At 37.3% G+C, this 17,080-nt stretch overlaps 1 protein-coding gene across 1 annotated transcript; it reads left to right on the top strand.

Annotated features, from left to right (window-relative positions):
* Window positions 1-14,727: 14,727 nt before the first annotated feature.
* LOC125670257 (protein Fer3-like) lies at window positions 14,728-16,793 on the top strand. Its single transcript, XM_048905340.2, has one exon. It carries the CDS (start codon window positions 15,181-15,183, stop codon window positions 15,823-15,825), a length of 645 nt encoding a protein of 214 aa, XP_048761297.1. The 5' UTR covers window positions 14,728-15,180; the 3' UTR covers window positions 15,826-16,793.
* The last annotated feature ends 287 nt before the right edge of the window (window positions 16,794-17,080 follow it).

The following is a 17,080-nucleotide window of genomic DNA, read 5'->3' as shown; positions in this document are numbered from 1 at the left end:
ACTGATTTAAATGTAATATGATGTTGGATTCATTAATTCATTTACCGGTAATCGATAAATATACATGAATGTGCACGTGTACATTATATTCTGTCATTATATTAAAATGTGTTTTATGCCCACCCAAGTAGAACAGATTGTGCCTGTTCTGAATTAGTAATGCTGCCTTGGGTCGTATAAATTTGCATCTATTTCTGTTTATCTTAGGATTGTTAACTTGTGTTTTATTGATCGGTTGTTTTCCCACCAAAATTCCAGGGGGATGTTTCGTCATTATATTTCTACTTTGCTTACAGAGAAGTTGTGTCAATAAGTAAAGACTTGACAAATTTTACTAAACTGACATCTCAATAAATTACGTATAACATTTGTTATGGAGAGGTTGACAATTTATGTGCCACGTCACTTATTCCCATAGAACAATGTTATGGTGTTTGTGATATATTTTATGATTTAAAAAATAAATTTCATGTTTGAAAATACACGAGGGCAGGCACTGCGACGCTTCACGCCAGTATGCTTCATGAAAATTATTCTATTTAGTAGTTAGCAGACCATACTGGGAGATCAACCCGTGCATCTTTTAAAAGAATATTCCGCATGGAATTCCATTTAAGGATATAACACGCTCTTGTCGAACCTATTCTAAAAATAGGGTTCTAGTCTTTTTTGGCGAAAGAATAAAATTTGAAGAATTTCAAAGAGATTCCTAGTAAAGTTGACTCGAAATAAAAAAAAAAAAAAGAAAAAAAAAAAGAAAAAAAAGGCGTGCGTTTTGGAAATTTAATTTTGAGCGTTGTTTGCGATGCACGTGTACAAGTAGGAGGCGTTACCAATACAGCACTATGGGGGTTCTTCTGTTCCCGTTCTCTGCTCTTTTCTCTCTCTCTCCTCTCGTCCTTTTTTCTCTACTTCCATTTCCTTTCACTTCTCTTCCACCCCCCATTTCCCTGTTCACCCCCAATACTTTGGAACTGGAAATAGGTGGTTGCTCCAATGACCTCGCAATGATTATATGAATTTTCTCAGAATTCCTGTAAAATTTTCTCTAATCTTCTGACCAAAGTATTTTGTGATTGATGTCGGTCACCATGACCTTCACCCTCTAAGCGTGGATATGTTTGTGTAGCGCTATTACACCGGATGTTGCAACTTGTAGTTTTGATCCAAGGACTGTGGATTTCAGGCCATTGATACCACACGACAACACAGATATCAACTGATGATCAAATAATGCAGTTCGCTTATCTGTAAATGTGACTTATGATGAATTAGATGTTTAATTTGAAAATGATCTTCCTAGCATGATCTTATCTAGGCCAAGCGAGCGACAGGTGACATCATTTTGTGCCGCAAAGCATTGTCCTAAATGGATTCGTGCAATAGAGGAACATGCGTAATATGCAGACCTGGGTTCATTTTCTGACTGTTCCAATGGATAGATTGGACTATTTGAGGGAAATGAATGAATTTAATGTCAATCTTAAAGAAATACAGAGAAAGGGGTACTGTCTTCTCCAACAATAGTTTGCAAATACTTAGTCCATATTGAAATTTGAAATTGAGCCGATTTGGAAAGAGCGAGGTAGTCAGTTGAGGCAATTGTTTGAATTACAAATGAGATGGAAATCTTATTTTCTGCCAACTCTCTTCTTTTCTCCGACAGTATAATAAGGTTTGAAAACTATGCAAAAGGACAGGGTACCTCGAAATTTACCGTAAAATGAATAATTCACCTGGTTAGACAAATTATGGATATTGATGATACATGGCATATTGTGTTATCTTTCGATCTAATTACCGTTTTAAGAAATGACATAAAAACTACTTTTCTTCTTTTTTTCGTGACAAAACGGTACAAGGGGAGGCAGTGTTGCGAGCCGGTCTGCAATGTACAATGAATTTAGATCGATGAGCAGAACTTTGTATTATTGAGAGACAGGTAATACAGTCTTGGGCAATTATGGTTCAACTTCGGTATATTTATAGGGCTTGTTATGACCAACTATTTTCGCTTGCTCAACTTTTTCAAAACTATTTTTATGAAACAAGCAGGAGACGATCTTTCGTATAATAAGCGAAACACACGATGTTGACATATCTGTATAATCCCATTGTTGTGTAACTGCCTTGAACTGCGCGATGTTTAAATATTTGTGCCATAATAGAGCAGTTGACATTTGATTTATACCAGGTGTACGCATAGGTAAAATTGAATACTTGCCAAATACTGCTGATACCTATACAGTATAAGCAATTCCTTACATACCAACGAGTGTCTGGGCGCCCACGGCACGTGCATGGCACGCGACACCAATGGAGATAAAAATAAGATTTTCCCTCTTACCACGTTTGAATTCATCTCCTCATGTGAAGTTTCAGAAAACACAAATAAGAAGATTTCGATTCAGTAGAGTTTTCTCCATTAGCCTAAGATTAATTTAACTGGTTTGAATTTGGTATGGAGAGCGATTTTGAAAGAAAGGTAAAGACTGAAACAGCGGGACTTTAAGACCGAGGTGCCTGGATTTCAATGACAGGTTTAGTTATCTCTGAGGACATCTTACACTGTGTGTTATCACAAGCGGCTTTTTTTCAGCTGTACAGCAAAGAAGCTTAAAAACAGGTGATGTCAGAAAGATGAAGTCCCCGCCCTCTGAAGAGAGAGAGAGAAAGAGAAGGAAAGAGAGATATTTAACGGTCAAATTTCCTCCAAATAAAATCAAAAGTAAAACTAATGCTAAATGTTGATATTGAGCTTTGATGATGTTCTTTTAGTTCGGGCGATATGACAGGTGACGACTGGTGGCTCCTGTTCCTAGATTTACCGAATCCCAGCTGTGTTCTTACTGGGCCTCAATCACCCGACTGTAGACTGCGCCAATCGGCGCGTGTTCACTGACATCACAAATTCATAAATATTTTAGTTTAGCCCCAACTATAGCTTTCTGTCTGATACTTCGTTAGAAAAGAAAAATATTCTGAAATTGTTTATCTTTGTTATACAAGTTAAAATTGAATTATTTAATTGTTGTTTTTAATTAAAATGAATTCTAAGTTTTTAAAAATACCAGCACACCTAGTTATTTTTTCTCTCTACATGATGGAATAGCCAAGATAATCGGCCAGCATATAAGCAGAAGGATAGAAAATCTACCGCGGTTATGATAGTGACCAAAGAAATGACGCATCCATTATTCTCCGATATATACCGATTAATCAATAGATTATCAGAACATTGATAAATATTAAACTTCCACAAGAAAAACAGATTTATGGGTTTCAAATGTAATACTTATTGAGACCATATCGGTTTTATGTCTTCTGCCCGATTAGAAGTTGTGTATTGCCTTTTAAAAACGGCTGTTAAATGTAGACCAATATTCTATGGCTCTTCCACGATCGTACCTACTGTTTTTATACTTGCTTTTTTGCTTACCATAAAATCGATAACTTATAATTTTATTTTACTATCCTAAAGAATTAATCACTGCATGTTACAAATAAATTTATAAATGACTGAAGGATATTTGACATTCAACAAAAAAGTAAATATCTGAGTTCCTAGATCAATACATGTATAAACAAACATGGCGATGCACAGACAAACTGAACCTTTGTGTGTAATTATGTTGAACCGCGTATTCAGAGCACATCGCATTGATGTAATGTATCAATATCAATTTATATACTTGAAATATCTTTCTACCTTACAATCTCACCCTTTTCGTCAGCAAAAATCAAGTATTTCGTTTGGGAAGAGCCCATGACGTCACGATGTGACCTAATTTGCAGCTGTATAAGAAACTTCTGAGCGTAGTAGAATAGAAATAAAATTCTTGTTTTCGTGGATGGATAACCTCCTCGGTTTGAAATATAACGCATTGGCTTAAATCACATTTGAAATAGAATTTCTCAACTTCGGAGGTTAATTCTCCACGAAAACGTGGATCTTAATTATTTCTTAAATAAATAAATATGTATGCAAGAATAAATAAATGACTAGAAAAATAGAAAGATATCACTGAAATAATTATATTATTGTTCCAATCTAAAACCGTTTCACCATAGGTCAAATAAAATATAGAAAATTGCATACTCGAAATATCATTACTTACAATTTTTAGGGATTTTATTACAAGTTTTTACAATAAGAAACTAGATCGTTTTCATTTAACTCGCGGTTCTGATGAAGAAACATGATATGATGTTTCAGAGTTTTCGCAATTCCCTACCATCATTCTATGATTACACAGGAAGACGGAAGCATGACGTCGAACGAAATGATCCAAATGGATTATTGCAGGCCTCGCAATCTGAGCGCGGTCTGTTTTGATACGGGTTTTTATACTACAGACCATTCTCTCACCAGAGGGCGTGTTACGCAAGTGCGAGTAGCGCACGGAACTCTGGGTTAAGCATATACGTTCATTCTCTCCCAGAGGGCGCATTACGCAAGTTTCACTTCTTACATTTCTGCGGGATTGATGCGAATATGTTCTTCATTGGGATTTGATATTAGCCTTGGAATTGTATAATCTCATGACATAAATCAAGCGTATTAACTATAAACAAGAGGCCCATGAGCCACATCGCTCACCTGAGTCACCTTGGCTCATATTTAAAGATTGTTCCTATATATTCGCATGTAAAACTTTGATCCCTATTCTGACCCCAACCTACTCCTTAGGGCCATGATTTTTTTCAAAATTGAATCTGGATTATGTCAGGAAGTTTGTAAACTTTTCTGGCCCAGTGATTTTTCAGAAGATTTTTAAAGATTGTCCCTATGTATTTGCATGTAAAAATTTATCCCTATTGTCGCCTCATCATACCCCCGGGGGCCATGATATTAACAAACTTGAATCTGCATTATGTCAGACAGCTTTCATGTAAATATCAGCTTTTCTGGCTCAGTGGTTCTTGAGAAGAAGATTTTAAAAGATTTTTCCTATATATTTGTATGTAAAACTTTGATCCCCTATTGTGGCCCCATCCATCCCCCGAGGGCCATGATTTGAACAATCTTGAATCTGCACTATGTCAGGAAGCTTTCATGTAAATTTCAGCTTTTCTGGCTCAGTGGTTTTTTGAGAAGATTTTAAAATATTTTTCCTATATATTTGTATGTAAAACTTTGATCCCCTATTGTGGCCCCATCTATCTCCCGAGGGCCATGATTTGAACAATCTTGAATCTGCACTATGTCAGGAAGCTTTCATGTAAATCTCAGCTTTTCTGGCTCAGTGGTTTTTTGAGAAGATTTTAAAAGATTTTCCCTATATATTTGTATGTAAAACTTTGATCCCATATTGTGGCCCCATCCGACCCCCGGGGGCCATGATTTGAACAATCTTGAATCTGCACTATGTCAGGAAGCTTTCATGTAAATCTCAGCTTTTCTGGCTCAGTGGTTTTTTGAGAAGATTTTAAAAGATTTTCCCTACATATTTGTATGTAAAACTTTGATCCCCTATTGTGGCCCCATCCGACCCCCGGGGGCCATGATTTGAACATACTTGAATCTGCACTATGTCAGGAGGCTTTCATGTAAATTTATGTTTCTTGAGAAGAGGATTTTTAAATGACCCCACCCTATTTTGCATTTTTATACCCCCGAACGAAGTTCTGGGGGGTATATAGGAATCACTGTCTGTCTGTGCAGATTCGTGTCCGGGTCATAACTTCTTTGTTCTTTGACATATGCATACCATATTTGGCACACAGGTGGATCACCATGAGACGATGTGTCGAGTACCTTCATGACCTCTATATGACCTTGACCCTTAACCTTAAGGTCAAAATTAACGGTTTTTTACAATGGATTCGTGTCCGGGCCATAACTTCTTTGTTCTTTGACATAGGCATACCATATTTGACACATGAGTGTATCACTATGAGACGATGTGTCGGGTACCCTCATGACCTCCATATGACCTTGACCACAAGGTCAAAATTAAAGGTTTTTTACAATGGATTCGTGTCCGGGCCATAACTTCTTTGTTCTTTGACATAGGCATACCATATTTGGCACACAGGTGGATCACCATGGGACGATGTGTCGAGTACCTTCATGACCTCTCTATGACCTTGAACTTTGACCTCAAGGTCAAAATTGATTATAGGGTTTTGACATAGTCATACCATAAGACATGGGTGTATCACCATGAAATTATGTGTCATGTACATTTATGACCTCTTTATGACCTTGACCTTTGATCTCAAAGTCAAAATTATAGGTTTATACCATGGATTTGTGTTCGGACTATATCTTCCATTTTCTTCTACAAAGGCATACCATATTTTTACACTCAGGAAAGAGGTAATTTATACCTATTAACAACACCCTTTGGGAGATTGGGGTAAGCGAGGGGTATTCTTAATGAGCATTGCTCACAGTACCTCTTGTTGTGATTATCTCTCCTTTAAAAGCGACATGGCCCTTCATTTGAACAAACTTGAAATCCCTTCACCCAAGGATGCTATTGATTAAGTTTGGTTGAAATTGGCCCTGTGGTTCTGGAGAAAAAGTCGAAAATGTAAAAAGTTTACAGACGGAGAGACGACGGACAACAGGCGATAAGAAAAGCTCACTTGAGCTTTCAGCTCAGGTGAGCTAAAAATGTAATAAACATTAGAATTGTCAATTTGTACATATTTGTTTCGGGTTCAATTTATTTCATTTATTACTTTTTATGCCCCCGATATCGAAGAGGAGGGGGATATTGTTTTTGTCCTGTCTGTCATTCCGTCTGAAACTTTAACCTTGCTAATAACTTTTGAACAGTAAATGCTAGAGCTTTGATATTTCACATGAGTATTCCTTGTGACAAGACCTTTCCGTGGGTACTAAACCTTTTGACATTGGCATTTGACCTACTTTTTAAAAATTGACATTGTTCATAACTTCTAAATGGTAAATATTAGAATTTTCATCTTGCATATGAACATTTCTTGTGACAAGATCTTTCTACTGGTACCAAGATATTTGTCCTTGTCACAAGATCTTTGGAATTGGCCATTATCGGGGGAATTTGTGTATCACAAACACATCTTGTTTTTTATTTATTTATTCATTCATAAAATACAAAAATTGTGTACAGTGTTTTATGGATTTCAGACAAGTGAAAACTCCAAACATATATGTACATGAATATATATGCCTTTTAGAATTGTTATCCAACTGCGTAAAATTGTTTCGACGAACTGCATATATAATTTAGCATTTAAGATATCTTTAATGAAGCATGACTTCACAATAACACTTCGTCCTGAAGAGATGTACAAAATGCTTATCGTCAGTGTGGTCCGATATTTAAAGATTTCTTTCCTTTTCTATGACCTGATATCTTTGATGCTTGTGTTAGTTGTCTTGCCTCGATTGATTGATTGAATATAGTTTTACGTTCCGCTCGAGAATATTTCACTCATATGGAGACGTCACCACTGCCGGTGAAGGGCTGCAAAATTTAGGCCTGTGCTCGGCGCTTATGGCCATTGAGCAGGGAGGGTTCTTTATCGTGTCACACCTTCTGCGACACGGGACCTCGGTTTTTGCGGTCTCATCCGAAGGACCGCCTCATTCAGTCGCCTCTTACTACAAGCAAGGGGGTACTGAGGACCTATTCTAACCCGGATCCCCACGGGATTCTTGCCTCGAATTTACACGGACATGTTTGTTTTCATGAATGCAGACGATTGATTTATATTGAATGGAAAATGTTCCTCAGTCATTTATAAATTCATTTTGCAACATATATTGATTAATGTTTATGATTATCAAACTGAAAGATCAGTTATCGAGTTTATTGTTGTATTAGCAAATCTCAAAGTGCAAGCGAGATGCGTATCAATATTCTCATAATCAGTCATTACGTATGGAGGTACATGTATATCGCAGAATAATTACTGCAGTATTCCTTTGATCTTTGCAATAACCGTGGTAGAATTAACTTTACGCGACGCGCCTTAGCGCGTTCACCCACCTCCGCTTTTGTGTAATGGCACATTGTGTGAAGTTGTGATAGTGAGACGACGTATGATGGCGAGTTGTGTTAATTGTTTTGTTTTTTTTCCCCATTCGAGGATTTTTTTTTCTCCCGTAGAGATGTCACCAGCTTGTGAGCTTTAGGTGAAGTGCCACAAGTTTTGACCTTCTTTATTGGGTTAATACCTTCGTATTTAAGGTCCAATCCGAAAGACCCGCGGTGACTTTTACTTCAAATACCGGGCGTTTGACGAAAGAACAGTCCAGGGACGGATCCAGGAATTTAAAAAAAAAAAGGGGGACCCTTCCATTAATTTTGATTTTCAAAAGGGGGTCCACCCTCAAAATGCGTTATATTTACCCTTTTTTTTAAAATCCTGACGAAAGAGGGGTGTCCAAACCTCGGACCCTCTCCCTCTGGATCCACTGTAGTTACAATCTATGTTAAACGTAGACTTGACGCGGCGCCGGGATTGAAAATCGAACCCGGAACTCCCAGTTTTGAGGTGAGCGCCCAAACCATTAGACTGCCGCCACCGCAAGCCCATTGAGTAAAGTTGTGTTAGCGCGACCACGTGTTGGGCGACAATACCCTCATAGTAATAGTGTTGCGTATTTTGATTTGAAATGTGTTTTGTATCATGTAAAACATTACGATAAATTAAGTTTGTCTGCAGCAAAGATACAAGGTCCGTCCTGTGGTTGTAAGTTCAATGTATGTACCGAGGTCAGGAAGATCAGGAAGTAACACTGATTTAAAATACTTTAGTATGTTCGTTGGACATGATGAAAAACTATATGTAATTTTGCGCTTTATAAATGAATAAAATAATAATAAAAATAATTTTCTCAAGTGATTTATGAAATTGTAAAAATAATGAATTGTAACTACACTATATATACTTTTGTAGCATAACTCTGCAAATTTTCAATAATTGCACTTATTCACAGACGCTTGATGTTAATATATGGGTGGCGGGGAACAGCTTTTTTTGGTTTTGAAACATGTGAGTAGGTGGTATACATCAAAGTCAGATTATGACAGACTAATGAAAAATCATATTTTCTTTGTATGCCAATACTTGTATTTCACACCAATTGATGTAATAAATAAATTATTACCCTAAATTACATGTAGTCTATACATGCTGATACACAAACATGCTCTGAACAGGTGCCCCTTTCTCGCTTTGAATTTCTCTCATTTGGGCTAAATCCGCAACATCCAAACCCCATCGGAGTACCTTCCGATGGGAGTTATACATTGTGCAAAATCAAGAACTATGTCTGCCCTTCTTAAAAATCTACCTTTCATCTGGGGTCATCCACCTTCCCTCTCAGATACAGACCTTTTATTGGACCATGTATATTTTTACCGGAATTTCTTCAGCAACTGAAAACCGCCGTGGTGGTCTAGAGGTAGAGCGCTCGCCCCGTATGCGGAAGGTCGGGGTTCGAATCCCGGCCGCGATAGACCTACGTCGTTAAACAGGTAGTGACAGTTCCATCGCTCGGCATCAGGTGTGAAATGTCACGGGTCCTCGGAGATGACCTTGAAAATAGATGTCCCGTGTCACCGTTGGTGTGACACTCTAAAGAACCCTCACTGCTCAATGGCCTAAACTTGAAGCTCTTCACCGGTCTTGGTGACGTCTCCATATGAGTGAAAATTTTTGAGAGGGACGTTAAACAAGATATAATCAAATCAATCAATCTTCAGCTACTGACCACGTGTCTTTGTTTCGTATTTGCATCCTTGCATACGTTAGGAATCATGGTGACTCGTAAATGTTGCCTGTCACCTTTTCCATTAATCACTCAGCTACCCTTGACATGTACTCTAAAATGAATTTATAATATCACTTCAATATGAGGTATTTCCATTTTGTAAGAAAGTTGTTTGAACCTATAGTGCTGCCCCCTTCTACCTATGCACAAATACAATACATTGAAAAATGCATATCTAGGCTAAGTACTCGAATGTCGATTTTTTTTTTTATTTTTGGTGACACAACTACCCTATTCAGAATGTTTGCAACCTAACTGTAGTAAGAGTATTATTTTTAGCATTTGTTCTCATGAGAAAGCTTTACAAACATTTTCTGATTAAATGCAAATACAAAATCGGGGACTCGTTTCTATCTTCCAGACGGCTGGCATCCAATTACGGTATTTTATTTTTTACTATGCAAGACAATTATATTTTTTTAAATTGCATAAAATGAGTTCTTTTCTTAAAATCGTCAATTCCTCGTAAATATATTCTTCTACAACGTTCTTGTGAACCAGAAAATCTCAGGGTCAGATTTTAGTTCAGTCTGGCGTGTTACAAATATTAACGAACTACAGTGACTGGTAGACTCCTTATCCAATCCGTGGAAATTGGCCATAAAATACACAGACACATAGGATATTGCATAATCATGTTGGTGCATTATTTTCAACTTGACCTTATATCAAGTGCCTGTGGTTATCTCATTTTAAAAAAATTCGTAGAATTATCAAATGTTCTCAGGTGTGAGCCTTTGACTTTATTTACCTATCGCGACGCCGACATGGAGTGTGGCTCCCGCGTGTACCTCGATGGCAATCCCTAAATCTGGGACCGAATTTAAAATAAGAATAGAAAATTCTGCATAGAAATATCTTATTCACCAAACAAAATGAAAGTGATCAGACCGCAGATAGTCTGTTCTGAAAAGCAATTTTCTTGCTAGGTCAAACATCGTGTTTTATAATGATATGCCCGATATTTGATATAATCATTGTAAATTGAAATGTTGACTTACAAAGAACAGAAACGTAAACGAAATACTTAGAAAAAATGTAATAAGAAAACAGAGAAATGTTAATACTTAAAATGTCCAGTGTTCATTATTTATGATAGACAGGTAGATGACCGCGTGTTCCTTGTTCAAAAAGTGAATAGTGTATACATATTAAATTCAGAACTCATGAGAAAACAGTTTTTCGTTTGACAAGGTCAGACGAGGGGTTATGATTTATCATCCTTACCGATTTGAATTTTCCAACCTAATTAATTTCTAAGAAAATTGTCTAGATTTATAATTATAAGCCGTTACTTACGGCATTTTGAATTCACAAGGACTACAAATCATGTCGCGCTGTGTTAGCGTCATCAGTGCAGAATGGCCATGCAGCCGGTGTATTAAGAATCTGACCACCTTATTTGGCTTCAGGGCTGGCGCGTTGAAAAAAAAAACGTATTTGAAGTTTGCTCGATAACTAATTTTCTAAATTATATGTATTTATTGTATTTAAATATTTCTCAGCCCCTATTGCTTGCCGGATTGAACTGATATTCAAAAACGGGGTATAAAAATACCTGAACTGTCAGTCATTTAATAACATTTGTACATTTTAAAGATCAAAGAAATATTTCTATATATCTCTGACAGTAGGTCAGTATCTCTAAAATTTGGAACAGATAGCCACATCGCAGGTAAGTAAGGTCATCACAAAGAGGTCAGTAAGGTCATCACAAAGAGGTCAGTAAGGTCATCACAAAGCAGAACGTGCATTTTGTACAAAACACGAAAAAACAATATAAAATATTTGATTGATTAGCTTTTTTTAAAGTCAGAGTCTAATTCAAAATTTTTACAGAGGATGGGAAGTCTTTTTTTTATTTGAATAAGTTAAATATACAAGATTCAGTCGCTGAAACACCATTATTTTTGCATTTTAAAGGGGCAGTAGTTGTCATTTTGTCACCAAAACTTGAAACCGATGAAAATTGCTCTCTCTCTCTCTCTCTCTCTCTCTCTCTCTCTCTCTCTCTCTCTCTCTCTATATATATATATATCTCTCAGTAATAACACAAGTATTCTCAATTATTTCAAACACTTTTTAACCCCAAAGCAGGCACATGAATATGTGATTTTGGTGATTGAATAAATATTATCGTGCAAGTCAATAATTCTTCCTTACATATTTCTTTACACTAAAAGCGGTTATCTAACGTAATGTTCTAATTAATCATTAATATACATTCCTATGCAATTGAAAGGTTTTGAGAACACAGCTAATGCCCCTTTAGAATGATTTTTAGATAACAGTGTGCTCAAACATAACTTATAGTGTTTCATATATATGATATGATTTATTTTTCCTCTCTTGGGCATATATATATATATATATATATATAACTCTAAACACTTTGTTGAAATATTTCGACCGTGTTACCGGTCTTCTTCAGTCGTGTCGTGTCGTGTCGGTAACACGGTCGAAATATTTCAACAAAGTGTTTAGAGTTTTTTCTATATTTTACTTCCAAAATAGAGACTTTATATATATATATATATATATATAAAGCACTAAATAATCACAACTAGGTACTGAAAATTTTCGCCCCAGCCCGGGGTCGAACCAGCGACCTGCGGCACCCACCGCCTAGCAAGACTGTCAAACCAGTGCGTAAGTCCACTCGGCCACAACGACGCACTAGTTTGACAGTCTTGCTAGGCGGGGTGGGTGCCGCAGGTCGCTGGTTCGACCCCGGGCTGGGGCGAAAATTTTCAGTACCTAGTTGTGATTATCTAGTGCTTTATATATTAATTAATTGATTATCACATGTATCGTTTAGATCCTAGTTGTAAAACGTAAGGTTGGGTGTTATAATTGTTTGTTTGTGCTTTATAATATATATATATATATATATATATATATATATATATATATATATATATATAAACAATTCAATATGTATTTTGTCAAGTCACCGGCCTAAACATCAATGCCAAGAAAACAATGACAATGAGAATGAACTGCAAAACCAATCAAAAAGTGAAAATCGATAACAAGGAAGTAGACGACACCGATTCCTTCTTATACCTTGGAGCTACTATGGACAAAACTGGTGGCACCGAATTTGATATAACCAGAAGACTCGGGCTTGCAAGATCAGCCTTCAGTGCACTAAACAAGATCTGGAAGTCATCTAAATTCAAAACTGATACTAAACTGCGCCTCTTCAACACAAATGTAATATCTGTCCTCCTGTACTGTGCAGAGTTATTGCGAACAACTAAAAAAGACGAGGAAAGATTAGATACCTTCCAGCGCAAATGCCTTCGTAGAATACTCAACACCTACTGGCCAGAGAAGATCTCAAATGATGATCTCTATAGATGGACAAATACCATACCATTGTCAATCAGCATCAAAGTCCGTAGATGGAGATGGATTGGCCATGTTCTGCGAAGGAACAACAACAGAAATATAAAGATTGCACTAACATGGACGCCAGAAGGGAAGAGGAGAACTGGAAGACCAAGGAATACCTGGCGAAGGACAGTCGAAAGCGAAAGGAACAATCTCGGATGGACCACTTGGCAGACAGCTGAAGTCGTGGCAGCAGACAGGTCAAGATGGCGAGGGATGTTGGCCGGCCTCAAGAGTCCATAGGGCCCAGAGAGGATATGTATGTATGTATTTGTCAAGTCATCACTTTCCTCATCTGAAAATTTCTGGAACCCCCCCCCCCTGAGCTGTGGTCAGTGACTGCTATACTGTCGTGTCTGACCACTTGAAATATGACCCGGTCGGAACATTATCTTGCATACACACTGCAGTCAATTATCAATATCTAATTTCACTGATTTTGTTTTTAAATTGTCATTGCTTTCATCCTCGATAATGAATACATTGTTTGTTGCAAACTAGTTCGATCTTGTTTTTAGTACCACCTGTCTTACCAAATATGGAGCTTCGTCAAAGTCAACGATGTGATATTTTAGTACTTAAATCTAGTTCATGTCTCTAAAAAATACATTAAAATATAAATATAAACAACAATATGTCTTTGTTGTTTTTCGGGCGATGAAAGATAGCAATCATTGCAAAAACAAAACAATTAGCCTAACCCGTTAGTGCGGGTTGTGATTTTTTTTCTGCAATGCTTGCTACCAACCTCACCCTATATAACAACAAGGAATTAGTACCACTGTCAAACAGCAGTGGTGGATCTAGAGGGAGTGTTTGCAACCTTCTCTTTTGGTTGAACATTTAAAACAAAAACGTTCATTTTTGCCATTTTGAGGTCTTCACCCCTCCCCCTTTTGGTCGTCACCCCTCCTTTAAAGAATTTATTAATCCACCCTGAACAGAGCGTATATATTGTATTGTATTATGTATTTCCTATCTTAGTTATGATTTTAATTTTTACATGCTATCATTTGTTGTGGTTGCACACGTTGGGTTCATGGTTTTGATAAATGATAAAAAAAAAAAAAAATGTATATAAGGTTTCAGTATCAGAGTGTTTGAAAAATATGAAAGAAATTTAATAAAATTCCGAAATAATTCTCTCAATTTCGACACTGGGAAACATTTCTCTCTTTTTGCCTTCAATTCATCGGAAAACGCAACGTGTCCCGATGCAAATCACAACGTCAATATACAATACCAAAATATTGAAGAAGAAAAAAATAAAAAGTTTAATTGAACCACGAAACCTTATTCTTTATTAAATCGCGTATAACATTGATTCAGGAATACGAGATCTGCTTCATAATTAACAATAGTGCAGGCAAATGCACACACACGAAAGCTGCTAACTAGAAATTTATGCACCGGTGCAATCTGTCGGAATGCGAAGCGGCGAGCAGTATTGACATTCTTTTTAGAGCATGTTAGTGTGAGAGTGCATTATGAGGATCAGCGATGGAAAAGACGCTGTGTCTAAAAGGTGCAGACACTTTATCGTTTTTGAGACTCCTTTCTTGGTGTTTCCAAGAACTGAATGGAAAAAAAAGAAGAAAATTTCAAAGAAACGTGCAGTCCTCCTTTGGAGTTAATACACTCCAGCGATTTGTCAGGTAGAGGACACGGGAGAGTTATTGTCTATGGGCGGGTCCACGGGTACGCGCTGCATCACGACAAGTCGGGCGTGACTGTTGAAATATAGATGATTCGGCTGTCACAGAGCTGATTGGTCGATTAAATTTTTATCCAATTTCTTGAGGTGACGTATAAATAGGGAGATATAGTATTAATCCACTGCACTGCCCCGTCTCCCAGCTGTCCTGTTTTATACTATATCTGTAGCATACGTACGCAGCTCTAATATCGACAAAACGGTGGGGGATGTTTAATCTGTTTATTATAAAACCCCAAGTGTAATGTAAGAAAAGAGCAACGGAAAGCGGTCACATAGAAAATACAATCAGTTTATGGCAGAAATTAATAATTCAAAGAACGATAAAGGAATACAATATTCTGAGCTACAGTCGGGAAGAGTTATGCAGGAACTTGTAAAGATGGAATCGTTTGTGCTGCCCTCCTCCGTCATTCGGGCTATGAATACAGACTCCACTCACAAGTCTACAGTGCCATGCACGCTGATGCTTTCTGTGGGAGAGTGGAATAGTCTTCCTGCGGACGATGCAGACACTGGAAGTTATGGGACCCCTTCTTCGTATCTCCCTAGTGACAGTGACACGCCTCTATCCACCCCCGACACCCCTCTGACTCCACGCCACGGGATACCGCGACCTAACCATTTCTTATTTCCAGGAGACTCTGGATTTAATCCTAATAACATTTTCCCTTCAAACGGAGAAAAGTTTTCATTAAAAAGTACAAGCAGACCTAAAAAGAGATGTTCAGTAGCTCCAAGTAGAGACATTCTGAAGCGCAGACGACTCGCGGCTAATGCACGGGAAAGGAGGCGAATGGAAAGTCTTAACGTGGCGTTTGATCGTCTGCGAGAAGTGATTCCGTCTGCTGGGGAGGACCAGAAACTCTCAAAGTACGAAACTCTGCAAATGGCTCAAAGTTATATTGGAGCGCTGCAGGATCTGCTGGAGAAAAAATGAAATTTACTCTGATAACATTTGCTCGTTCAATCGTAAGTGCCTTTACGTCCATAGAAGACTGTGCCACATGCCTTGCATCGAAAAGACAATCGATGGTGACACATTCCGACCCATCGGTTTAAATGACTGTCTTCTCACCTGTGTTCCTAATTGTACATCACTTTTGTGAAGTATAAGAAAAAGGAGAGAGAGCTAGTGATTATATAGTCTGTGTTTACCTGAAGGGACGAAGAAACGGCAGATTTTATCAGAACTGACACACCGTGCTGGTTCTCCCCGTTTACAGTCCCTGTATTACATATAGTAGTTATACATTCATATTCTATGTTTTCTTTCGACGAGGGTTGAAAAAGAACGGGATAGAGGGTTTCCACTTGAACCTTCTTCGCGTTCTGACCCAACTTGAAGCATGACAATGTCGAGAACATCAAGATATTTAGATTGCTATTTTGATTATTCTGTAACATATTCAATAGTGTGATTTAGTAACTGACAATGAATATGAACACTAAGGTGTAATTATTGGACTTCTTAGTTTCGCCGCATACACAATTATGGTTAAACAGCACGCAATCCGATCTCTCTTGTGCATTCGTTATCCTTTTCTGTGTATTTTATTATTCCGTTTTCTGTTGTGAAATTGTTTTTGCATTTTTTTTTTTTTTTAAAAAGAGACTCTTTTGTATTTTTATACCGACAGTTGAATTTCACCACTACCCAATGAATTTATACTTTATATAGCGTGCTTTTATTGGTGCAATGTTATATCCATTCAGTGTGCCTTTTGTAACTCCGATAACGACGTTATCGTTGGATGCGTTACCGTTTACATTTGCGCATATGTTCGCGAACAATTCTAACCATTTGCAGCTTTAGCAATGTGTTAAATGATTCTAATATAGATATATTTTGTATATTCAATGAATTTTATATATTTTTATAAAAATTAAAATAATTTTATGAACTTTTCTGTGTGTTGTTATGCAGCGTTTATAAGGTCTTTGTCGGTAGCTTTGATATCTGTCGGGAGATTTGTATCTGTTTCAACGGTACATGTACAACAACAGGAGGTCAAAAGTGTTATCTCAAAGATCAACCTTTTTATTCAACACAGGTAGCGTTCGAAATACCTCTGCCATCAGCTTAACACCTTTAGATACACTATTCTAGAATTAAATTGATGAACAGTCTCATAAGCAATTCGAAAGACAGCGAAACTCGATTGAAGACTATATTATTCTGTTTACAATTATTT

This window comes from Ostrea edulis, chromosome 4 (genome assembly GCF_947568905.1).
Source record: "Ostrea edulis chromosome 4, xbOstEdul1.1, whole genome shotgun sequence".
NCBI classification, from domain to species: Eukaryota; Metazoa; Mollusca; class Bivalvia; order Ostreida; family Ostreidae; genus Ostrea; species Ostrea edulis.
This window is presented reverse-complemented; position numbering and strand designations above follow the sequence as displayed.

Coding starts and splice junctions, on each gene's coding strand:
- LOC125670257 (XM_048905340.2), top strand. CDS start 15,181: ATGGCAGAAATTAATAATTCAAAGAACGATAAAGGAATACAATATTCT.